We start from the raw sequence: 24,817 nt of genomic DNA, 5'->3' as shown, positions 1-24,817 counted from the left end.
TGCATGGAGGAAAGAAATATATTGGGGGGGGGGTGCATGGAGCCTCCATGTCCGGGGCAGCCTACCTGCCAAGAGGGCAGCCTCTCCGAGGCATCTGGCCGGAGACTTCCACGCGCAACGGGACGCGCAGCCTGGCCTGGACGGGGCCGGCCGGGAGGTGGCGCTGGGGGGCCGCCCGCCCCGTCCGGGCCCGCCGTGGGGCGGGGCGCCACGCCGCCCTCCGCCCCGCCCGCCCGCCCGCCCCTCGCCCGCTATAAGGCGCGGTGGGGCGGCGGGCGCCCCGTCGGGCAGCGGCGGCGGCGGCGCGAGCGATGGCTGCGCACCGGGTGGGGCGGCGCCTGGGACGGGCTTCGCCGGCGCGCCCGGCCGGGCTGTCTCCGGGGGGCGGCCGCGCGGCCGAGAGGACCCCCAGCCCGGGCATCCAGCGGCGCCAGGCCAGGGTCACCGTCAAGTACGACCGGCGGGAGCTGCAGCGGCGCCTCGACACCGAGAAGTGGATCGACGGCCGCCTGGAGGAGCTCTACCGGGGACAGGTGAGCGGGCCGAGGGAAGCGAGCCGGGGGGACGCCCGCCCGCCCGCCCCGTCGGAAGCCTCTCGGGGAGACTCCGCGGGTTCCTCCGGCGCGGCTGCTGATGCCGCTCCCCTTGCAGGCGCCGCCTCGACAGAGGGGGAAGGAGGCGCAGGATGCGGGCTGCCATCTGGGGAAAGAGGCGCATCTGGTGAGGGGCTGGAGGCGGGGGTCTCTCCCTGGAGAGCGAGGGGCCCGGCATGGCGCGGCGTGTGGGCTTAGCATCCGAGGAAGGGAACTCCAGGGGGCATCGAGCTGCTTCCCAAGGAGGCTCACGCACGGAAGAAGGCTTTCGGGTCGGGCCAAAGAGATGCTCCCCGCTCAGAGGTTGCCGAGAGGGAACCTTGGGCAACAGGAGAGTGGCAGCAGAATCCTCTTAGGGAAGAAGCAGGGCTCATTTAGCCTGCGGAACTCCCAGCCACTGCGTAGGCTCTTTGTAGGTCACCGGGAAGGAAGTCGCTGTTTCCAGGAAGCATCAGGATGGAGCTGCTCGCCCTGACCAGCTGCCCCCACTTTCTGGTCTTTGCTGGGGCAGCAGCTCGTGGGATTGAGCCCCCCTTTGGGCAAAAGATTCCTGCATGGCCCGGGGCTGGAGCAGATGGGATCCCTTTTCACACTACAGGTCTGTGATCCTTTCTCTTCCTGTGCTAGGGATCTGTGATCCAGCCAGGCCTGCTCCTCTCTTGCCCCAGATGCCATCGCCCGGCTGTGTGGCATCCCTGAAGCTGGAACAGGTCGGCTGCTGCAGCCCCTTCTCCCTCCTGGGCCCCCTGGGGGGCTGCTGCAGCCCCTTCTCCCTCCTGGCCCCCCCTGGGGGGCTGCTGCAGCCCCTTCTCCCTCCTGCGACCCCAATATTTCCATGTGGCTTTCCGATGGGCAGAATCCCCATTAATCTCGCCAAATCCCTTTCTTGATCTTTCTTGATTACTTGCCCTCGGGCAGGATTAAGGCACTGCCCAAGACATATGGTGCCAGGGTGTGAAATGGGGGGAGAGGGTCTCAGCTCAGGGGCAGGGAACTGCCAAGGCCCCAGGCAGGACTGGGGGAACCGGAGAGCCCTGCCCAGTCCCAGCAAGATGGGGCAGCCGGTCAGATGCTGGCAAAGGAAGCTGGCCTGCCTTGTTTATTTATTCCTTGCATTTATTTCCCAACTTTTTCTCCAAGGAGCTCAAAGTGGGGCGTGTGGTTCTCCCCATTTATTATTATTATTATTATTAATAATAATAATAATAATAATAATAATAATAATAGTAATAGTAATAATATACCACCCTATACCCCGGGGTCTCAGGGAGGTTCACAAAATAAAATCAAGATATAAAACCACAAAATACATAATAAAAATAAAAACAACAACCCAATTCCCCCCCAACAGAAAAACACATTTTAAAAAGGCGTAGGGTATATCCCTGCAACAACCCTGCGAGGCAGGCGAGGCTGAGAGGTGCCGTGATTTGTCCCCCAAGTCACCCAGTGAACTTAATGGCTGAGTGGGGCTTTGACCCCTGGTCTCCCAGGTCCGACTCCAACCACTATACCACACTGTCTCTCTCTGCACCGTCTCCTAATGGGAATCCTTTTCTGCTCTGATTTGGCTGGAGAGTCTGGATCCTTCCTTCCTTTCTTGGTGGCCCTTCTTTCTCCTGCGGATCCCACATTGCACCCCCACCCCCACATGCGCAGGCCTCTGCCCACCCGCCATGGGGCTGGTCTTGCTTGCCCATCCCCCCTCCCTCCCCTGCTGCCACCCCACCTCAGTCCAGCTCCTCCTGGAGGGGCCCCCTGCCTGTCCCCCCCCCCCCGCCAGTGTGGCTTCTGCCTCCCAATATTCCAGAGCAATGAAAGGCAGAATCAGAACTCGGGTCCCTTCCCAGACCCCCCTGGAAGTACGCAAGGATGTTGCCCCTGTGATTATTAAGAAGAGCAACAATAATAATTAAGACCATTTCTGTGCTGCTCTTGGAGGCGACCTGGACCTATTGACTTTGCCTTTATTAATTGAATTATTATCTTGCCCTTCATCCCAAGCCCACAGGGGGTTTGTGGGTGAGCATCTCTTCCTCATGCCCCCCCTCCCCCCACGAAGGGGCTGCTTTGGGGTGGCTTGCAGGGGGGCAGACCTCAGCTGGTCCCACGAAAGAGTGGCTTTTCGAGAGGAAGAGAATGCATTCCTGCAGCCTGAGGCCTGGGAGGGAGCGAGGTGGGGGGCGGGGAGGAGCCAGACCCATCTATAAAAGAGGCGCCCGCAACCCTGCCATGAAAGGAAAGTTTCCAGCCCGGCTGGCTTGGCGCATCCCAGGGGAGTTGCAGCGAGCGGAGCAGGACCCAGCTGGCCGGCTAATTCTGCAGCCGCACAGCAGTGGGAGGGGGGACACAGCAGCCTTTGCCCCGCCTTGCCTGCAGACCTCCCCCTGAACCCCTTTGCTCAGGTCAGGACGCCCTGGGAGGCTGCAGCTACTGGGGCAAGCGATGGGGAGAGCTGGTTCTCTGCCGGCTGCCCTGGCTGAGCCCAGTGGGAAGCGCTGCTGGTCTCCCTTTGGGGCCCCGATGGGCTGGGTTGGGTTCCAGGACTGTCTGCAGGCATGTCAACAGCTCAGGCCTCCGATCAGCCTCCGATCAGGAGGCCCTGCAGTGCAGGTCTGTCCGGTTGGACGGCAGAGGAGGAAGGAGGCGGCCTTTCCCGGCAGGGCCTGATCCCTATGGGATGCCCAATCCTTACGGAATAGGCTCCCGCCTTGACAAACAGGTCTGGAAAAGGCCTGGAGGGAGTCGCCTGCCTTTAACTGATCTTGCCCTTTTCTTTTTCAGGGATATTTTAATGTTTGGTATGTGTGTGTGTGTGCATAGCCAGGTTCCACTTTGCAAGCCACCCCAGAAAGCTTTTGACCCTTTCAGCCACCAAACCAAGATAATGAAAGCAAATAAAAGCTGGCCCACTCCTCTGTGGGCGACAGGGCTGGGGGCTGCTGGGGCCAAGGCACAAGCGGAGCATGGCCCGGCCTCTTCTGCCTTCCGCAGCCCCCTCTGCAAGACCCCTCTTAGCAGCCCAGGGCTGGAGGAAGGCAGAGGGGCAGCAGCTCCCTCCTTCTAGAGGGAGTTTGGGAGTGGCGCCGCCAGCCAAGTCTTTGCAGGAAGGATGGTGAAGGAATGAATTTTATTATTACGGTCACAGACCAGTTCCAGGTCACTTACAATATCAGGAAAATCATAAAACACAAAATCCAATTGCAATTGGGTACAACAGAGACAATTCAGATATTGTTGTTGTTGTTGTTTAGTTGTTTAGTCATGTCCGACTCTTCGTGACCCCATGTACCAGAGCACGCCAGGCCCTCCTGTCTTCCGCTGCCTCCCGCAGTCTGGCCAGACTCATGTTTGTAGCTTCGAAAACACTGTCCCACCATCTCGTCCTCTGTCATCCCCTTCTCCTTGTGCCCTCCATCTTTCCCAACATCAGGGTCTTTTCCAGGGAGTCTTCTCTTCTCCTGAGGTGGCCAAAGTCTTGGAGCCTCAGCTTCAGGATCTGTCCTTCCAGTGAGCACTCAGGGCTGATTTCCTTCAGAATGGAGAGGTTGGATCTTCTTGCAGTCCATGGGACTCTCCAGAGTCTCCTCCTGCACCAGAATTCAAAAGCATCAATTCTTTGGCGATCAGCCTTCTTTATGGTCCAGCTCTCACTTCCATACATCACTACTGGGAAAACCATGGCTTTTACTATACGAACCTTTGTTGGCAAGGTGATGTCTCTGCTTTTGAAGATGCTGTCTAGGCTTGTCATTGCTTTCCTCCCAAGAAGCAGGCGTCTCTTAATTTCGTGGCTGCTGTCACCATCTGCAGTGATCATGGAGCCCAAGAAAGTAAAATCTGTCACTGCCTCCATTTCTTCCCCTTCTATTTGCCAGGAGGTGATGGGACCAGTGGCCATGATCTTCGTTTTTTTGATGTTGAGCTTCAGACCATATTTTGTGCTCTCCTCTTTCACCCTCAATAAAAGGTTCTTTAATTCCTCCTCACTTTCTGTTATCAAAGTTGTGCCATCTGCATATTTGAGGTTGTTGATATTTCTCCCGGCAATCTTAATTCCGGCTTGGGATTCATCCAGCCCAGCCTTTCGCATGATGAATTCTGCATAGAAGTTAAATAAGCAGGGAGACAATATACAGCCTTGCCGTACTCCTTTCCCAATTTTGAACCAATCAGTTGTTCCATATCCAGTTCTAACTGTAGCTTCTTGTCCCACATAGAGATTTCTCAGGAGACAGATGACGTGACCAGGCACTCCCAATTCAGATATAGCAGCAGTTAAATATATATAAAATCTTGATCACTAAAATATAACCTAAAATTATCATTTAAAACCTTAATCATTTTGGTAGTACCACTTGTTCCCTAAGTTTTATGGCAGTTCCACAGAATTTGGCCACCCTTAGCGTGATCTCCAGATCCTTGTCCTCTACCAGGAGTTTTAGACATTGAGGTTCGGACCCATTTTGAGATTTTTGTATAACAGGAGTGATGAATACCGAGTGTAGATCCCCGTAGAAACGGCAGCATAACAAGGCATGAGAGACAGTTTCTACCTCCATCAAGCGGCAGGGGCAGACTCGGGAAGGAGGTTGGCAAAGGGGGCATTTGGGAGGGGAGAGGGGCCAACTGCGATGGAGACGAAGGCTGTTGCTCCTGGGATGGAGCTGCCGGCCTCTGCTCTTTGCAGAGCATACAGGGAGGGCTCTCTGGCTAATAGCTACGCTCTGCCTGTCTGGTCAGCGATGCTTCTGAATCCGCTGGAAACCACTGGAGGGGAGAGAGCGGCTCTTGCACCCGGGTCTCGCTTATGAGTTTCCCATGAGGGCACTGGGTTGGCCACTGTGAGAGCAGGGCTGCTGGACCCCAGGGGTCTTTGGCCCATCTTCTGTTCTTAGGATCTCCTAGCTAGCCTGCTTGTGGGCTGGCCCCCTATTCCAGAGTCCTCTAAAGGGGCTGGTCCCTGCTGAGGCCTTGCTTGGGCACAAGATCCCCTTCCTGAGGTTTGGGGCACAGAGACCCAACTCGACCCCCTGGCTTTCGTTGCAGGAAGCAGAGATGCCGGACGAGGTGAACATCGACGATCTGCTGGAGATGGCCGCAGACGAGGAGCGGGCCAAGAAGCTGCAGGTTGGCGCAGGGGGCTGCTGCCGTCGGGGGGGGGGGCTCTGTCTCAGTGCCAGGGCAGCTGCGTGGCTTGCAAGGGGTTACCCATCCTAGCCTGGCAGCATCTTCCGGTAGGGCAGGGAAACAGCCCTGTGTCCAAAACCCTGCAGAGCCTTTCCCAAGTCAGCCTGGAGACTGCGCTGGGTGGAGCAGCGCTCTCAGCCAGGCTGAGGCAGGACCCCATGTTCCTGTGCCCCAAATTTGGAGGGAGGGAGCTTCGTGCAGGGAACCCCTCTGGGTGAGATCCCTGAAAGAGACATCGTGTCGTGTGGAAGGTCACAAGGCTGCAGGTCCAGTCCCTGGCATTTCCAGGTGGGGCTGGGCGGGAGGTGCTGCCAGCCAGGGCAGACAGTATTGAGTTAGATGGACCAGTAGTCTGACTCTGTATAAGGCGGCTTCTTTACAGTCCTCTCCCAAGGCCGGTGGGCAGGATCCAGCGCTCCTGATGATAAGATTTCCAGCCTCTGTGCATTTGTGAGCAAGCGAGTTCTGCTTCTGGCCTGGGTGCAATAACCAGGGATCCGCGGGGTAAAGGCCATTGGTGCAATTGATAAGCACGCCTGCCATGTTGCCGCGCCAGCTGGAAAGAAATCCAAATAGTAATAAATCGAAACCAAAAGAGCTTAAAGCGGAAGGGCATCCGAACTTTATCCAAGGGGAGATGAGTTTGCAGCAGGCCGAGGGGCCAGGGGGCCTGGGCAGGAGGGAGGCTTCTGGGGGGTGGGGTCCACAGCTGCACCAGGAGCGAAGAGAAGTGGGATTCTGCTGCTGCCCCCTCCCCAAATTCCAGGGTCAGAGGAGGGGGCTGAGATGCAAGGCGGGCTCCCCCAGCCCTTCCTCATTCTCCTCTCTTTGCAGAGCATCTTGGAGTCCTGCCACACGGACACAGAGGTGGGTGCCTTTGCTCTTTGACCCCCAGGGACCCCTCTGGCTTTTACCCTGCAGGGGGGGAGGGGAATTAGCCGCTCTGCCCCCCCCCAGAGCACCTGCCGGAAGAAGCTTCTCCCAGCAGGAGGAGGAGGGGATGCAGCTCCCATCGCTGGCGCAAAGCCCTCCCCACCCAGATACACAACACAGCCTCCCCCCTCCCCCTCCCTCCTGGTGGCTGCTGGATCCTCCCGGGATTCCTGGCGTTCCAATCCCAGCTGGTCACTCCTAAGAGCATCCCCTGCCTCCCCCACTGGATCCCTTCTGCTGAGAAGCACGGAGCCCCTCCCCCAGGGCTAGCCAGCCTGGCTGCTCTCAAGGCAGGGAGCTGGGGAGCAGTTTCGGGGGGGGGGCACTGTGAGAAGAGGACGCTGGAGAGGGTGGGGCCCTTTGACCACAGCCAGGCTCTTCTGATGTCCTTATGGAACCTCCAGCTCCAGAGGCAGTCTACCTGGACTCCTAAAGGGAAAGGGACCCCTGACCATTAGGTCCAGTCGTGACCGACTCTGGGGTTGCGGCGTACAGCTTCCGGGTCATGTGGCCAGCAGGACTAAGCCGCTTCTGGTGAACCAGAGCAGCGCACGGAAACGGCGTTTACCTTCCCGCCAGAGTGGTACCTATTTATCTACTTGCACTTGTATGTGCTTTCAAACTGCTAGGTGGGCAGGAGCAGGGACCGAGCAACGGAAGCTCACACCGTCACAGGGATTCGAACCGCCGACCTTCTGATCAGCAAGCCCTAGGCTCTGTGGTTTAGGTAGACGGATATTTGGTCCCTTAGAAGAGGATGTTGGAGCCTGGCTCTCCTTGGGAATGCTTTCCTCCTCCCTTGCCGGCCGTTTTGACCCAGCTGTGGGCCCCGCCTGGCCTCTGACCCTCTCTCCCCACCGGCCGGAGAGAGGCGGGACTCACCCCTTCCTTCCTTCCTTCCTTCCTTCCTGTCGCAGGACTTCATCCAGGAGCTGCTGGGGAAGCTGAGGGGCCTCCGGACAGAGCACGTCCTCCGCCGGACCAGCCCCGACAGCGCAGGCGGCGGCAGCCGGGAGAGAGCGGATCAGGGCCCGGGGAGCCCAGAGGAGCGAGTGTGAGAGCCGCCTGGTCTTTGCCGAAAGCCTCAGGGGTGGACTCCTGGGGGAGGACCGGGGGGGGCAATATAGAGGTCAGGCTGCCAGTGGCAGCAGCAAGCCAGGGTCCCAATGGTGTCTGGATGAGGTCCTCCCCCCCCAGTTGCATCTGGCTGCAGGGACGTCCCCCAGCCCCCCAGCTGCTGCACCCCTGCACCCCCCAGCAGCACCTCTGAACCCCCTCCCCATTGTACAGTGAACAGTCTTGTCTGCTTTCCGTGTACCCTGTAATAAAACGCTCTGTCTCAAACGGCTCACAGGTCAGCTGCTGCCTCGGCTGCGGGGGGGGGGGCTTTCTTCTGGGGAGGGGGTACCTGTCGCACACCTGCTGCTGAGATCGGCTGCAGGGATAGGCAGCCTGTGCCCCCCCCAAAGCCATCAGGGAATCATGAGGTTGGAAGGGACCCCCCTGGGCCATCTAGTCCAGCCCCTGCAATGCAGGAATTGCTGCTTTGGATCCTGCTGGGCCCCCCTCACGTCCCCAGAAGCCTCTTTGGGGGCTCCTGCCTCCAGCTCTGCTTCTCGCGAACCAGAGTCCGTCCTTGCCCCACTCTCTCTCTGCCTGCCAGCGGCAAACTCTGGGGCTCCTCTCCAGCTCAAAAATGATGCCAGCGTGGCTGGGCTCTGAGGACGGCTCCTGCTGCCGCCTCCGTGACCCCCTGCTGCCCTCCCCCTTTGGGGGCCGTGAGCCTGGCCTCCAGCGGCCTTTGGGGCTGGGGGGTAGCAGCCTTGCGTGGGCCCAGTGGCCGTCTCCGGGACGCAGCCTCTCCCAGCTGCCGATCTTGTTTACAGCTCAGGATAAACAGCTGCACGCAGCACATCCCTTTTGGACGGGAACAACAAGGCCTTCTCCGCTGGCCTCTCCTGACCTTCCCAGGCCGCCTCTTCCTGCATTTCCAGCTCTGTCAGGCTTTGGGCAGCGAGGGGGAGCAGGTCCCACCCCCCTCCCTTGGTGGGGAGGCTGCCCTTTTCACCAGTGGGGGGGGGGGAGTCCCCTCCTGGAGAGAGAGCTGGCCTCGTCTCTTCGCTTTAAAACAGGCTTCTCCTGCCCTGGTTGTCTTCCCTATAGACTCAGACGGGACCCTGATTTCAAGGCAGCGTCTCTGGCAGATGGCCAACCCAACCTCTGAGAGACCACAATCTTCGGAGGGAGTCAAGCAGCTCTTTCTGCCACCAAGTTCTTGGTTCTTAGACTCTCCTTCATCGGTTCAGTCCCCCCCCCCCCCAGAGCAGGGAGAAACAGACGTGTTCCTCCTTCCGTGTGGCAGCGCTTGAGATATTGGAAAGCAGGTCTCCTATCTCCTCTTAGTCTCCTCCGGGCCACACCCCCCCAACCCCGTCAGCTCTTCCTCATAAGGCTCGGTTTCCAGACCTGGGATTATTTTCATCGCCCAGATTAAAATGTGTTGCCCAGAACCAGCAGCAGCATTCCAGGTGTGGCCTGGCCCAGGCAGAAGAGAGGGAAATGGACTTCCCTTGATCTGGACACTCGACTGGCATTCGCTTCCCCGCACTCTCTGATGCGCCTTCATAGTTGCACAATTTCCTCTCGGCGCCTTGTTTTCCTCAGTTCCTCTGGCAACCCCAGCGCAGCAGGGACCTGGGGGGCGGAGGGCCTTTTATGGTCTGCTTAGCTTGCAGCCACGGACCCAACTGGCACGGCAGACACCGTTTAACTACCAGGTTTAATGACTGGAAATGAACTCTTTTCAGGCTGTCCTTCCAAAAACAATGACTTCACACGGCCCTTTGGCCCCCTTCAGCAGGAGGAGGCGGGAAACCCCACGGCGGCCTCCCTGGCGCGGCCCTGTCCTCGCTCGCAGCGGAGATACAGTGGGGCATTCATGCCTTTGCCGCTTCCCTCCTGCCTGCCCCCCTCCCCAAAGAGCACACGTGCCCATTGTCTTCTTCTCCCTCAATGGCGCTCTGTGGTTTGCTGTGCCAACCTGTGCCAGCCTCTGCCCAGGGGCCTCTTGCCGCATCGCAGGCAGCTGGAAACTCGCCTCCCACCTTCAAGGTGGTAGACTCTCCTTCAGGGGGGTGGCTTTTAATAATAATAATAATTTATTATTTATACCCCGCCCATCTGGCTGGGTTTCCTGTCACTCTGGGCGGCTTCCAGCAAAAAATTAAAATACAAGAATTCATCAAATATTAGCTTCCCTAAACAAGGCTGCCTTCAGATGTCTTCTAAAAGTCTGGTAGTTGTTGTTCTCTTTGACATCTGGTGGGAGGGCGTTCCACAGGGAGGGCGCCACTACCGAGAAGGCCCTCTGCCTGGTTCCCTGTAACCTCACTTCTCGCAGGGAGGGAACTGCCAGAAGGCCCTTGGAGCTGGACCTCAGCGTCCGGGCAGAACGATGGGGGTGGAGACGCTTCTTCAGGTGTACTGGGCCTTTGAGGCCATTTAGGGCTTTCAAGGTCAGCACCAACACTTTGAATTGTGCAAAGCTCTGGTGGCCCCCCAGCGATGAGACTTCCACCGCGACTCCTGCATTTGCAGGGAGTCCAACGAGAGCCACAAGAAGCCCATGATTCTGTGCCCTTGGCTGGGTGCTGAAAAATGGATGCTTGGCCACCTGGAGGAGGTGGCGGCAGGGAAGGAGGCGAGACTGGCAGTGGGCAACTTAGCCTCCTCTTCTGCCCCTCCCCTTGTGCAGGGAGTGCAGGCTAGCCTGACCCTCTGGTGCTGTGGGGGGTGAGCCCCTTCTTTGCCTCGCTGGAGAAAGGCACCAGGCTCCCCCCCCCCCCCAGCCTTGGCTCCGGTTGCACCCGGTGATGTCTCCCTGGGGAGCCTGGCTCTGATCTCCTTATTTGGCAAGAGGCAAAGGATGGCGGTGGGGGGCTCTCTGGACTGCCTCCGGCAGATTCAGTCCTTGTCTTCTTTGGCGATCCCTCGTAGATGAGTAAGATTGTCTTCCATAAACAAGGTTTTAACAATGAGTCCGTAAGTGACTGTGGGGGCCAGTTCTGGATCCCCACGTCCTTCCACAGTGGGGACATTGGTTTCCAGGCGGGAGTTGATCATGGTGAGGATTTGCCAAGCATGCCTTTCTCTTAGCGCATTTCTCCCTTGTGTCCTGAGTTCAAGTGTCTTCAAAGCCCAGGACACCTTTGGTAAAGGCTGTTCTCCAACTGGAGCGCTCGCAGGCCAGTGTTTCCCAATTGTCGGTGTTTATACTACATTTTAAAAGGTTTGCCTTGACAGTCTTTAAACCTCTCTTGCTGACTGCCACCATTACGCTTTCCATTTTTAAGTTCGGAGTAGAGGAGTTGCTTTGGAAGACGATCATTAGGCATCTGAACCACACGACCAGTCCAACGAAGCTGATGTTGAAGAATCATTGCTGTGACACTGGTGATCTGTGCTTCTTCCAGTACACTGGGGGGGCTGGGGAGGGTGCCACATAATTTGCCCCAGGCCCAAGGGGGAGACCTTAGGAAGGGGCAGCCCGCGAGAGGTGGTGGCAGGGCTGCTCTGCCCTTTCAGGCTGTTGCAGGAGCCCTGGCAAGGTGGAGGCAGGGATGGTACCTCTGGGTGGGTGGAGGCAAAGGGTTAACCCACCCCCCAGACCAGCCTAGGAAAGGGAGGGGGGGCTGGCAGGCAGCAGCTGGAATTCACCCCCCCCCCAAGGAGGCAGTGATGGCCACTGACTTGGATGGCTTTGAAATAGGAAGAGAGTTTGTTCTTGTGGGTTTCCCGTAATGGGCATTTAATTAGCCACTGGGTGCCCCCCCTCCCCGCTCTTCCTACGTTCAGCTGGTATCACTTGTGCAGGACCACTTCTCTCTTGCACCCTCACTTCCATACTTGGTTTCCCCACTCGCTTTCTGAATTTGCATCCTGAGGGCTGATCCCTCAGCAAACCCTCCTGCTCGACTCTGGCTGTCACGGAAAGGGTTAATGTGCTGCCTCCTCGCTGGATAAGTTGGCAGGTGCTGCCCCCTGGTGGCTGCAGGAGGCGCTGCGCCCTGCTAGGTCTCTTCCATTCTGGCTCAGGAAGAAAAAGCTCTCAGCACCTTCAACTGTGTCAGGCCCCCCACCCCCAAATCAGGCAAGTGTCGGGGTGCAGGGAAGGTTTGCACAAAAGAAAGGACGGACAGCTCTGCGGCTTCACGAGATGCTGGGACACTTAAGGCCAGGCGCTTCAATTTTTCTAACGCGAAGGCTTTTGAAAATGCAAATGACATCCTCCTGAGCGCCTGGTAACAGATGGGATCAGTCCAGGCACAGAAGAGGAGAAAGCGAACCCCTTCTCTTCTCCACGCAGGCCTGAGTAAAACCCCACTTCTAGATCCAGGGCTAATTTCTCGTTCCACACCTGCTACAGACCACTTGAATTATCAGCCCAAACACCTGATGGAATCTGCATTTAAAAAGAAAAACATTTTTAAGCAATGCAAGCAGCCAGTGGGGTCCCCACCAATTGGTACTGGGATCTTTTATTCATGATCAGTCTGAAGGTGACAGGCAACACCAAACTATTTGCAACCGGAATAAAAGCAGACTTGGGAGGAACGCTCCATGCTGCAGAGATGTCTGGCACAGTAGACGGGGACTTGGCCAAAATGATGCTCACTGGGGCAAAATAAGCCCATTGTACAGGTTCCTGGGAGCTCAGATACCGTCACTGCATGAGATCTTGGGGTCACAGAGGATAGCTCAGGGAAAGCATAAACCCTGAGTGCAGCAGCTTTGAACAAGGTTAATTTCGTATTAGGGAGCATTAGGGAAGGGATAAAAATAAGACTGCCAGTATGATATGGAAGCCCGCCATCCTGGGGCAAAGTGGGTGGGGGGCCACCCAGTTCTATCCGGGGCCCATTGTTGTTCAATGTCTGTATAAATGACTTGGATGAAGGAATTGAGGGGATGCTCATCCAATTTGCAGAAGACACCAAACGGGGAGGGGTAGCTAATGCCGTGGAAGACAGGATCAGAATTCAAAATGACCTTAACAGATTGGAGAACTGGGTGCAAGCTCACAAAATGATTCCCTGTAGGGACAAACATAAAGAACCTTAGACAGGAACACTTAGACAGGAAGAACCAGGCGCACCAATATAGGATGGGGGGGGGGCACCTGGCTTACTAGCAGGACATGTGGAAAGGATCAAGCTGAACATGAGTCCACAGCAGCAAAAAAGCCCACATGCTAGAAGTCTAGTGTTCAGATCAAGGGAAGCAAAAGTCCCACTCTATTCTGCCTTGGTCAGACCACACCTGGAATACTGTGTCCAATTCTGGGCACCACAATTTAAGGATATTGACAAGCTGGAACATGTGCAGAGGAGGGCGACCAAGAGGATCAAGGGTCAGGAAACCAAGCCTGATGAGGAACGGTTGAAGCAGGTGGGTATGTTTGGCCTCGTAAAGAGGAGACTGAGATGGAGAGATGAGAGCCATCTTCCAATATCTGCAGGGCTGTCCCGTGGAAGAGGGAGCCAGCTTGTTTTCTCCAGCTCCAGAGAGTCGGGTCTGAAGCAAAGGCTTCAAGTTACAAGGAAGGAGATTCTGACTAAGCCCTGGGAAGAGCTTCCTGGCAGCAAGAGCTGCTCCATAGTGGAAGAGTCTCCCTTGGGGGGTTGTGGCCTCTCCTTCCTCAGAGGCTTTAAAGCAGAGGCTGGAGGGCCACCTGTCAGGGAAGCCTGAGCTGAGATGCCTGCATTGCAAGAGGGGGCTGGACTAGAGGACCCTTGGGGGTCCCTTACAACTCTACCATTCTATGATGATGCCCTGAAACAAATCTTATTCCGTTGGAATGCTTTGAGCACGTCTGTAGACCTGAGAAAGGGGCCACCCAAGCGACGAGGGGCTGGAGCACTTTCCCTTTGAGGCAAGAGGACAGTATTTAATGCACAGAATCCACTGTCCCAAAACATCACTCTGGGTCCCAATATAGGATGCCATCAAAATAAAACAATCATGGAGACGGGGGAGGTCTGTCCAGTGGCTCATAAGTCATGATAGCTATGCTGAGCCTCCATATTCAGAGGAAGTCTATCTCCACATAGCAGATGCTGGAGGGGGGGGCTGTTGCCTTCGTGGCCTTCGTGCCTCTGTGGCCCCTGTGGCTGGGCCAGGTGGACCTTGGCCGTGGCCTGAGGGGGCAGCTGCAAGGTGGTGCCTCCTTGCCGTCCCTTGGGTGGGACCTCCTCTGGCATTGCCCCCCACTCTCTTTCAGCAAAGACCCCCCTCAATTCGGCTCCTGGCCAAGCCCCCGCCTCTCCTTGCTGCCTGCCTGGGCCCTTGAGCAGGCAAATGGGGCTGCCTGTCCTCATCACCCCAGGACCCCGCAGGTCCAGCCCCTCTGGGGACGTTCAGCAGGAAGGCCGCAGCCACACCGGTGGAGCTGAGGAGGGGCGCGTGGGCAGGCGGATGCCCTACAGGGCTTTGGGCACAGGCCGCTGGTATTCCTCCATGATGCGCAGGACGTCATCCAAGATGGAGGGCCCCAGGTCCAGGTCGAGGCGCAGCAGGGACTCTGAGCGAGGCAGGGGGGCTGCTCCCCCACAGGGGCACTCCTGGCTGCTCACGGCGCGGTACCCGCTGCCCCCCACAAAACAGCCGCCTTCTGGTGGGGGGGCCGAGAAGGAGGCAGACGAGGCCAGCGGCTCGTAGTGGGCGGCAGCCGTGGCGGAGAAGGAGAGGCCCTCGGCGGCGCTGGCACAGCCCACCGACATGGAGCGCCCTTGCCCCCCGCCGCTGGGCATCTCCTCCAGGTGGAGGCGGGGGGGCTTGGGGGGTGCCTGGTCCTGGGCGCCGCTGAAGGCGGGCAGGGAGACGGCGCTCTTCAGGAGGGTGCGGTAGCCGCCCCCCGGGGAGCCCCCGCAGCGGCCCAGGCGGGGCAGCAGGTCGTACTTGCCCTGCAGGAAGGAGAGCTCCCCAAACATGTCTCCCTCCCCGTCCAGGCCGATGTGGGCGCTGTGGCGGAAGTCGCCCAGCGGGGGGCTGATCATGTCGCTGGAGAGCACGTCTCGCAGGCGCAGCTTCCGGCCCCGCTTGGGGGTCGATGTCTTCAGGTAGATGGGGGTCTTGGCTGGCATCTCCGGGGGGCGCAGGGAGTGACACTCAGCGGCTGGGCTGGCTGCGCCCTCAGGTCAAAGGCCGCTTCTCCCAAGAGGCTCCTCGGAAGGGCAGCTGACGACGTGGCTGGGAGAGGGGCCTTTTCTCACAGGACTGGCAGCTGCCCCTTCCAGGGCCACGGAAGACGGCGGCGGTGGCTCCTCCTCCGTGGCACCAGACACCTTTCTTGGGCGCGGAGCTCCTCTGCTCAGCCGCCCCTTGCCCTGGGAGGCATTTTGAGCCCTGTGGGAGGAGCAAACAGGCACAGGTGAGCCTGGCAGAGGCTGTAGGGCTCTCCCGCCAGTTCCAATCTGCACACACGTCCCCTTCCTTCTGCCCTTCTGGCCGGGGGACATTCCCAGGCCCCCAGGGGTCCAGGCTCCACATCCTGCTCCCACCCCTGCCAGCAAAATCTAGGCAGCCACATCGATCTGCCCAGGCTGGGCAAGGAGGGGGTGGGAAGCAAGCTGCTGGGCAGGGGAGGCACAGGCCTGACTCTTCCCCCAGCAAATCTGGGGCTGAGCCCTGCTATGGGGAGAGTAGGGATGTGGGTGGCGCTGTGGTCTAAACCACTCAGCCTCTTGGGCATGCTGATTGGAAGGTCAGTGGTTCAAATCTCTGCAACGGGGTGAGCTCTGTCCCAGCTCCTGATAACCTAGCAGTTTGAAAGCATGCCAGCGCAAGTAGATAAATAGATACCGCTGTGGCAGGAAGGTACATGGCGTTTCTGTGCGCTCTGGCACTCATCACAGTCCTCCGTGCGCCAGAAGCAGTTTAGTCCTGCTGGCCACATGACCCAGAAAGCTGCCTGTGGACAAACGCCGGCTCCCTCGGCCTGAAAGCAAAATGAGCACCGCGACCCCATAGTTGCCTTTGACTGACCTTAACCGTCCAGGGGGCCTTTACCTTTACCTATGGGGAGAGTAGAGGCCACTGGTTTCTAAGGCTCCCCTCCCAGCCAGTCAGTTGAGGAAGAAAGCCTGCCAAAGCGCAGCTCCCCTGACCTCTGGCGCCCAGCCAAGGGCCATGGCCTGCCCTGCTTTGAGGCTGGAGCCAGACTCAGGTCCCAGAGGGCTCCTCAGGCCAAGAGGCCCCAGCAGGAGCCCTGGGCAGAGGAGGGCGAGCTGGGCCTTTCGGTGTGTCCTGGGGGGCTTCCTTCCCCCAGTGGGACAGAGTCCTGCCTCCTCTGGCCGCTGGGCTGAGCCTCCCCCCTCGGAAGGGCCGGGGGGGCAAGGAGCGCCGACCCCAAAAAAGGCGGGGTGAGCAGCCTGCTGTCCTTGCAAGGAGCCGCTGTGGATTCTTAGTGCTGTTTGGGATTGAAAATGGTATCATAAAATACGGAGGGATGGGTGTTAATGAGCTGCTGTGTGCAAATGCCTCAAATGAGCAGGCAGGCAAACAAGGACCCCCGTCCCCTCTTTCTCCCTCACCCCCCAGAGAGACAGAGAGGTTATCCAAGGAGGAAGTCAGGGGAAGAGCTGGAGGGAGACCCCTGAGGGATGGTGCATCAGACCAAGGCCAGGGCCAGGGCCCCCCCTGCTGACCCCAGATGTGTTTGGAATGATTTATGGACCCGCTTGGCCCAAAGCACTTCAGCCGCAGCAGCAGCAGCCAGAGATCAATAGTGCAGCAGCCAAGCAGGAAAACTGGCCTGCCTGTCCAAGGGGGTCAACAAGGAGGAGAAGGAGGAGCCACAAATAACCTGCCGCCAGGTGACTGGGGCACAGGGAGCCTCTTTGCCACCCCCACCAGCTGGCTATGGGGAAGAAGAAGAAGAAGAAGAAGAAGAAGAAGAAGAAGAAGAAGAAGAAGAAGAAGAAGAAGAAGAAGAGGAGGAGGAGGAGGAGGAGGAGGAGGAGTTTGGATTTGATATCCCGCCTTTCACTCCCTTTAAGGAGTCTCAAAGCGGCTAACATTCTCCTTTCCCTTCCTCCCCCACAACAAACACTCTGTGAGGTGAGTGGGGCTGAGAGACTTCAGAGAAGTGTGACTGGCCCAAGGTCACCCAGCAGCTGCAGGTGGAGGAGCGGGGAATCGAACCCGGTTCACCAGATTACCAGTCCACCGCTCTCAACCACTACACCACACTGGCTAAAGCAGGGGAGAAGCAGGTCTCCTCACTTGACCCCAGTGCCAAGGCTGCTCCCCTAGGGCTCCCCACATAGCCCCCTGCTCCCCCCCCAAGAAGACAGGCAGACCTCGGAAATTCCCGGGAGGGACAGGTATTGCAGTGCCCAGAAACAAGCAGCCTCCTGCTCTGCAAAGGCCACCCTGGCAACTCCAAAGTGCCCCTCCAAGGGCCCCCCTCCTCAGGAGTCAGGAGCCCACCGATCTCCAATGGCGAGGAGGAGGAGGAGGAGGAGGAGGAGGAGGAGGAGAGGAAGTCTCAGGGCTCTGCCGGCCGGCCTGGCCCTCCCTCAGCCTCCTTGCCAGGGCTCAAGGGCAGCGCTCAGAGATGCCTCCTAGGCCAGCCCCAGAGCGGCACTTGCTCCCTTATGTAACAGGCTTATCGTTTCCTCTGCCCTTCTTCTGATCTTGCTCTCTGAACAGCTGCTCCCCGACAAATCCCAAGTCTGGATGAGGCCCTGGCTCCTCTGGCAAGTGGCACAAAACAAAGAGAGGAGGAGGAGGAGGACGGGCCCTCTGGAGTTTCCGCCCCTCCCAAGCAACACCCCTCCCCAAGGGTGCAGGCAAGGCTTGACCCCTTCCCCACCACCCTGCACGTCTCTGGATACGTGGGTTGGGAAGGGTGCGTTTGCCAAAGGAGGCCTGACCTCACCACAAACTCCAGCCCAAAGTTGGCCACCTGATAGCAATGACTTCCAACGAGCCCCATGCAAGGCTCACCTGCGCAGCCAGAGAGAGATGGGGAGAGAGGCGACCAAGCGCCCAAGCCCTGAGCATCTCCACAGGTGAACGAGAAGAGCAGCAGGGGTCTGTGGGGGCCGGGAAATGCGGCACCTCTGCTCTGCTTTCACCCAGATGTTTTGGATGACAACTCCCAGCCGCCCGGCTGGCATGGGGCCAACAGGGGCCGGGTGTGGGTGTGTGCTGGGAGTTGGAGGCAAACAACATCCGGAGGGCAGGAAGTCAAGGAGTCCAAGGACCAGACGAGATGGTGTGGTTGCTGTTTCTGCCCCCCCCCCCCACTAGCTAAACCTCCTTGCAAGGGGCTTGTGAAAGGGACCCCCTCCCTCCTGCCCGCCAGCAGCCTGCCAACCCCTTTCCCCTCCTTGCACCCAGGGCTGAGTCCCCTGTCCGCCCATCTCTCTCCTGCTGCCCATCTCTCTCCTGCTGCCCTGCCCGGCTTCTTCCCAGGCTCCCCACCCTCCCAGCTCCATCCTACGGGGGTTGCACTTGCCTGGAGATGCCCAGCACCTTCTTGCTCCACGCTACACCGAGGGAGCCTGTGAGAGCACCCAGCCCCAGTCCGAGGAGGAGTCTGAGCCGGCCTCTGACGCAAAGCCAAAGCCCAGCTTAGGCCGCCTCGTCCCCCGTCCCCCCCGGAGGGGCTGCAGACAGGCGCTCCGCCCAGCCCAGCCAGCGAGGCTCTGTCCACATGGAGGGAGAAGAAGACAACCTCACCCCTTTGCTGCACAAATCAATGGCAGCAAGCTGGTCTCCCCATGGCCCTGGGGAGAAGCAGGAAGGGGCAGGATGTGGCAGCTGGTCCAAGAGGCCAAAGGGCCACAGAGGAAGAAGCACAGGCCAGAGAGAGAGAGAAGTTTATAAAGTTATGCAGGGCCCAGAGAAAGGAGAGGGAGAAAAAAAATTCCCACTCTCTCCTACAGTGCTGGGTTTACGTATAAGCTAAACAGGCTATAGGGACGCGGGTGGCGCTGTGGTCTAAACCACTGAGCCTAAGACTTGCTGATCAGAAGGTTGGCAGTTCGAATCCCTGCGACGGGGTGAGCTCCCGTTGCTCGGTCCCTGCTCCTGCCAACCTAGCAGTTTGAAAGCACCTCAAAGTGGAAGTAGATAAATAGGTACCGCTCCGGCGGGAAGGTAAACGGCGTTTCCGTGCGCTGCTCTGGTTTGCCAGAAGCGGCTTTGTCATGCTGGCCACATGACCCAGAAGCTGGACCAATAAAGCGAGATGAGCGCCGCAACCCGAGTCGGCCACGGCTGGACCTAATGGTCAGGGGTCCCTTTACCTTTACCTAGGTTAGGGCCCCACTCTCTATTGAGGCCCCCCAAAAAAATTTAAAGAAAAAACACTAATGTACATTTTCAAAAAACAAGGTAACAAACAAATAAAATAAAACCTACATCCAGCAACAGTGTTTTGTGTTGTGTAGGCTCCTATGATGTAAGGAATGTTATTAATATTAATTAATTAATATTAATAACAAGATATTATGGGCTGTCCCATGAATCCGCTGGATGAAATAGCGGAAGAACGTTGCCTCAGGAGAGTGAGGGAAATTCTCAGGGATGATTATTCACACCCTGGCCGGCATTTGCCCTCGGGCTGAAGATACAGAAGCATGATTAGTTGCATCAACAGCTTCTATCGGTGGGTTGTTAGGCTGATGAATGAAAAGAGAACAACAGGGCAACCGACTTTCGGGTTTTGTGGGTGTGCGTCAGTAAACGAGGGTAATTAAGACGAAGAGAGCTGAGTGGGGGTGCTCGTGTAATCTCACTGCATACAAGTTGTACAAGTGACAATAAAGTATTTCAATAATATACTTCTTAATTGTTTTTCTCTATTAATATGATTCTTCTTCATTGTGTTTCAGTTCAACAATTACTTTGATAAAATACACATTTTGTGATGTGCAAACGGCTTGAGATACTTATGAGGTCCATCATCTAGAATCTATTCAACACAAAAAACAGCGACCATTTGTTCCTGACAAAGGACAGCTGGACATAGAAAGGGTCCCATTACCTTCAGGAGCTGAGGGCCACATCAAACCTCAACCCGGCCCTGCTCTCCCAACACCAGCAGAAGCAGAATTTTGGACAATTCAGGATAGATAAAAGAAAAGTCCTTCTTCACGCATAGAAAGGACCAGATGACTTTAAGAGAAGAGGGAGGGCGATGGAGGCCGTCTCACCATGGCTCTGCTCTGCCTCCACAGTGAGAGGCAGCGAAGCCACAGGAGGGGAGGGGAGGGGGGGCCTCTCTTTCTTAGCGTTCCCCTCGGGGCATCTGGCTATTATTACTACTTGTGACTTATTCCATTTGCATACTGCCCTGTACCTGCAGGTCTCAGGCTCTTCACAGGAGGAAAATCACAACGTGAAAACACAAAATGCATAATCAAAATGGAAACAGGAACCACCCCATAACCCCCAAAGGCCTGGTTAAAGAGGGACATTTCTGACTGGCGCTTCAGAGACAGCAGGATGCTGGACTGGGTGGGCTGCTGGCCATTGTCCTTCGGCTCTTGGTGGGCGAGCTGGAGGGCCTGGCTGGAAAGCAGAGCATGGATATGGTGGGATTAGGAGATGAGAGCCAGAGGAAGCGCAAGGCAGGACTCTTGTCAAATCTCAGGTGGTCAGACTGCTGCTCCACAGGGCCAAGGGCAGGCCCCCAAATTCATTTAGTACCAGGATGTACGGTCACCTCCACCCAGGGTGATGAAGATCTTGAGGTGGAACATGACTTCGACCGCCCTCTCCTAGAGAGCGACTGGCACATCCGAGAGGTTGGGTTTTAGACACCTCGGACAACTGTGGCCCAGAACAGTTGGTCACGGAAGCAACTAATGGGAGAGAATCGCGGGTTAATCCGAAGCTGCACCCAGGACCTCCTGTGAAACGTAAGCCTTGTGCAGCTAGCTGGGAGCAGCCGATTCCCAGCACTGCGCAATTCAACGGAGACTAAGTGGGAAATGGCCAAGATAGCCTGACAGAGTTCCATCTGAGGAAAGTTCCCAAAGATGAAGAAATTGGTAAAAAGGACATTGCAAGGGAAAGCCAAGAGGGCCTAATCTCTCCCGAATGCTTTGGGGTTATTTTTTAAAAAGCAGAACAATCAGACTTTAGCCCAAAGAATACTTTTGGGAAAGGTGCCTGTGGTTGGACAAGCCCAGTCAAGGAAGCGACTGGAGGGCTGGGGGTCGACCCAGCAGGCAGCACTTCATTCTAGGGATCTGAGGAAAGGAATTGAAAACACACCTGCCAACATCATAATGCCATTATGCAAATTCAGGGTGTAATTGCATTTGGAATAATATGTACAGCTCTGGTCGCCCACCTCAAAAGGGACATTGCAGGGCTGCAAAAAGGTTCAGAAAAGGGAAATGGAGCAACTATGATGAAAGGTTTCAGTGTTGGGGAGGCTTCTGAAATGATGAATGATGTGGAGAACATGGAAGTCTGACTGTAAGCTCCCTGGGGCAGAGACTTGTCCCCTTGTACTTTGTAAGTAGAAAAGTGATGACAAACCTAGACAGCATCTTAAAAAGCAGAGACATCATCTTGCCAATAAAGGTCCGTATAGTTAAAGCTCTGGTTTTCCCAGTAGTGATGTATGGAAGTGAGAGCTGCACCATAAAGAAGGATGATCGCCAAAGAATTGATGCTTCTGAATTATGGTGCTGGAGGAGACTCTGGAGAGTCCCATGGACTGCAAGAAGATCAAACCTCTCCATTCGGAAGGAAATCGGCCCTAAGTGCTCACTGGAAGAACAGATCCTGAAGCTGAGGCTCCAAGACTTTGGCCACCTCCTGAGAAGAGAAGACTCCCTGGAAAAGACCCTGATGTTGGGAAAGATGGAGGGCACAAGGAGAAGGGGACGACAGAGGACAAGATGGTGGGACAGTGTTCTCGAAGTGACCAGCATGAGTTTGACCAAACTGCGGGAGGCAGTGGAAGACAGGAGTGCCTGGCATGCTCTGGTCCAGGGGGTCACCAAGAGTCAGACACGACTAAACGACTCAACAACAACAACTTTGTTACATGCCAGGCACAAGGAAAAGAAACAGCCCGGTCGTGTTCCCCGCCTGAACTGGGAGCTGCTGCTCTGCAAGGACTTGGGCTGCAGGGGCCTCTCCCAGGCTGGCCACCAAAATGCCTTCTGCCTGGAGATGCTGGCTCTAGGCCTGCCAGCCAGCTGGGTCCCCCGTCTCCAGGAGGGCCTGAGAGACCAGCACCCAGGACAGAAGGCCAGGAAGCAGGAGGTGGAAAGCGCACCTGCGGCAGGAGCAGACTTAGGGGTGGAGAGAGAGGCCAGTCTTGTGCTGGCAACCCCGTTTCCAGGTAGGAGCAGGCTGCTCCCAGGCACACATCCTCCATGGAGAACGGGGAGTCCTATCAGAGCAGCTTTGCAGGCAACGAGGGCCCCTCCCCTCCTCCTGAAGCCAAGTCCCAGGCTGGCCACTACTAGTGAAAGATGGCGGGGGCACACCACTCCCTCCATGCCCTCCCTGGGTCTTGCTCAGGGCTCTCCCTCCTTTGCTTTGGGACTTTAAAAGGCAACTATTTAAACATTTATTAAATTCAGGCATTCACCTGTGATGGATTAACCACGGTTAACCACGATTTGCCGGCTGCTCCAGAAGAAAAACATTTTTAAAAGCCAGATGCGAATGATGTTAACGATCTATCAATCTACTGGAAATTAGCAGCAACTATGCTTTGATTTGAAATGTCTTAAAGGCAGCTGGACAGACCAGGCTGCAACCTGAACTGTGAGACAGGCTTGCCAGCAGCCAGAGTGCTAACCACTCTCTTGGCGTGGGGCAGAGGGGTCTGGGTGTGGGGGGTCTGGGCGGGCAGCTTCACCCACAGACCCCTGCAGCCAAAAGCCAGGCCACACCCTCCCTTTCGAGGAAGGGCAGCGCACACAGATTAGCCAGAACACTTTGCCCTGCGCTAATCAGCCCCAGGCAATAAAGCCTCCAAGTTCCTGACCCATTTTCACCATAAGCCGATTCACAGCTATTTATAGTGCACACACACAGAGGCTCCCAAGGTCGCCGGTCAATGGGCTGTGTCCCCGCCGAGAGAGCAAGCACTGGCACTCAAAGGCCTAGCCCAAAATGACCAGGGGAACAGAGTGACTCCCCTTTGAAGAAAGAAAGGGGGCAGCACTTGGGACTTTCCATCCAGGAGAAAAGGCAAGCAAGAGGCTGCAGCATGATAGAATTTAAAAAATGGAGAAAGTGGATAAAGAGCAGCTTTTCTCCCTCTCTCACAAGGCTAGAACTCACAGAATCATAGAGCTGCAGACTTGGAAGGGACCCCAAGGGGTCATCCAGTCCACCCCCTGAAACGCAGGAACGTCAGCTAAAGCATCCCTGGCAGAGGCCACCTGACCTCTGCTTAAAAAGCTCCACGGAAGGCGAGGCCGTTCCACTGCTCCTCATGGACACCAATGCAGCGGCAGACCAAGCCGGTCAGGTGCCTGCGGTGGCGCATGTGCCCTGCACCCAGGGGCAGGATGCTCCGTGGGGCCTCCGAGGAGTATGCCTGCCTCCTCCTACAGCTGGGGGGGAGAGGCAGTGGAGCCTGCGCGGGCTCAAGACACCAGGTCTCCCCCAGGAGAGACACGTCTCGGGCGCACTGCAGGCCCCACGGTGAGTACCGCCTGGCATTTTGTCACCCCCCTCAGTGGTGACACCCAGGGCGGCCCGCCTCCACTGCAGCAATGAAGCTGAATGTGGGAAGATTCAGCTGAGATCAAAGTACTTATTCAGGCAGCGCATAACTCTGGGGAATTTGGCTCCCACAGGAGGCAGTCCAGGCAACACCCGTTTTTGTGGGAGTTGCATTCCTGGTCCCCATGTGCATCCGAGGAGCGTGCGTAAGCCTGCCCCACCCTGTTTTGGGGCCACGGCGAGGAGTGTGTGCCCGTGTCAATTGGGCGCGTGTAAAACGGTCACTGCCTGCAGTAGGCATCAACTTGGACGGTTTCAAAAGAGGATTACACGAATTCAGAGAGGGCTACCGAAGGCCACTAGCCACGATGGCTAAGCTCTGCCTCCACAGTCAGAAGCAGCAACGCCCCCAAATCACAATTCCTGGAAAGCGCAGGGAGAGCGCGAACTCTGGGGCTCGAATCCCGCTTGCAGGCTTCCCACAGGCATCTGAATGGCCCCTGTGAGACCAGGATGCTGGGGGCTTCGCAGGCCAGACTGCTTCCCCCTAATTCTGCAGGTGCAGGCCCATCAACCCAGCGCTGCAGAGTATTCAGGCTTTGTGCTGCCCCCTGACACAAGCACGCAGGCAGCAAGGAACGTTCTCCACAAGAAGGAAAGTCTAGCACTTACCCGTCTAGGAGGACAAAGAGCAGAGCAGCTGGCTGGGCTGCCACCGTCAGAGGAGAGGGCAGCGACCGAGGTCTGCAGCTGGTGGAGAGATTGCCCACACGGCCAGGATCTTCAGCCTCCTGTCTTCAATGGCAGATGAGCGGCGCGTTCTTCCGCCTTTCTGAGCTCGGCTCTTTCCAGACCTAAGCTGCAGCAGAGGGTTAGTTTCAACGCTTGACATTCCTGGTGCCTGGAAGAGCGGGAAGCTGCCATCTCCAGGCCATGTATCCAAGCAAAAGGGGCAGGATCATGCCCGCCCACCCTCACCTGAGGACTGCCCCCTACACTGCCTGCTGGTGTCAGCCCAGCCTACCCTCAGGGAGAGACTGTGAGGAGCCAGCCTGGAAACCCAGGGACCGCCAGGTGTCCCGAGTGCCTCCGACGGGGATGCTTGAAAAGATTAGATGAATTAACAGAGAATAAGGCTAACCATGACTTCTTGTTCTGGTCATGGCGTCTATGCACTCCCCCCAGTATCAAAGGCAGCATGCCTCTGAATACAAGCCCAAGGAGGAGGCTGGCGCATCAGTGCCCAAAGGATCCTGGACCAGGCAGGCCAGCAGGTGCTGTTCTGATCCTCAGACGAAAGTACGCCAACGTCTGTGATGCTATGCCCTCGACAGAGGCTGCAGACCCACCCTTCTGGGCTCTCCCCAGCAGGCTGCTGGGGTTCTACC

The 24,817-nt window shown here is 57.1% G+C and overlaps 2 protein-coding genes across 3 annotated transcripts; one reads left to right on the top strand and one right to left on the bottom strand.

Moving 5' to 3' along the window:
• Window positions 1-296: 296 nt before the first annotated feature.
• On the top strand, window positions 297-8,064 carry PPP1R14A (protein phosphatase 1 regulatory inhibitor subunit 14A). The gene is made up of 4 exons (XM_083516395.1): window positions 297-533; window positions 5,643-5,723; window positions 6,618-6,650; window positions 7,634-8,064. Exons 1-4 carry the CDS (start codon window positions 312-314, stop codon window positions 7,772-7,774), a joined length of 477 nt encoding a protein of 158 aa, XP_083372521.1. The 5' UTR covers window positions 297-311; the 3' UTR covers window positions 7,775-8,064.
• A 3,606-nt stretch (window positions 8,065-11,670) lies between these two features.
• Window positions 11,671-24,690, bottom strand: LOC310712910 (cdc42 effector protein 2-like). 2 transcript variants are annotated; one of them, XR_014529013.1, is made up of 2 exons: window positions 13,498-15,872; window positions 11,671-13,464 (listed from the first exon to the last, which is right to left on the bottom strand). XR_014529013.1 is itself a non-coding variant. In XM_083516362.1 (2 exons), the coding sequence occupies exon 2, from the start codon at window positions 14,855-14,857 to the stop codon at window positions 14,195-14,197; it is 663 nt and encodes a 220-aa protein (XP_083372488.1). In that variant the 5' UTR covers window positions 14,858-15,119; window positions 24,102-24,690; the 3' UTR covers window positions 11,671-14,194. The 2 variants fall into 2 exon arrangements, 1 of the variants encoding a protein (XP_083372488.1); XM_083516362.1 differs by adding an exon at window positions 24,102-24,690 and having other exon boundaries at window positions 11,671-15,119.
• Between the last annotated feature and the right edge of the window lie 127 nt (window positions 24,691-24,817).

The sequence above is a fragment of the Podarcis liolepis genome (assembly GCF_965112155.1).
Source record: "Podarcis liolepis genome assembly, chromosome: 7".
NCBI classification, from domain to species: domain Eukaryota; kingdom Metazoa; phylum Chordata; class Lepidosauria; order Squamata; family Lacertidae; genus Podarcis; species Podarcis liolepis.
This window is presented reverse-complemented; position numbering and strand designations above follow the sequence as displayed.

Excerpts from the sequence above, each read along its gene's own strand:
- PPP1R14A (XM_083516395.1), top strand. The coding sequence starts at position 312 with ATGGCTGCGCACCGGGTGGGGCGGCGCCTGGGACGGGCTTCGCCGGCG. Across the intron at positions 534-5,642 it reads AGGAGCTCTACCGGGGACAG|GAAGCAGAGATGCCGGACGA; the intron begins GTGAGCGGGCCG and ends CTTTCGTTGCAG. Across the intron at positions 6,651-7,633 it reads CCTGCCACACGGACACAGAG|GACTTCATCCAGGAGCTGCT; the intron begins GTGGGTGCCTTT and ends TTCCTGTCGCAG.
- LOC310712910 (XM_083516362.1), bottom strand. The coding sequence starts at position 14,857 with ATGCCAGCCAAGACCCCCATCTACCTGAAGACATCGACCCCCAAGCGG.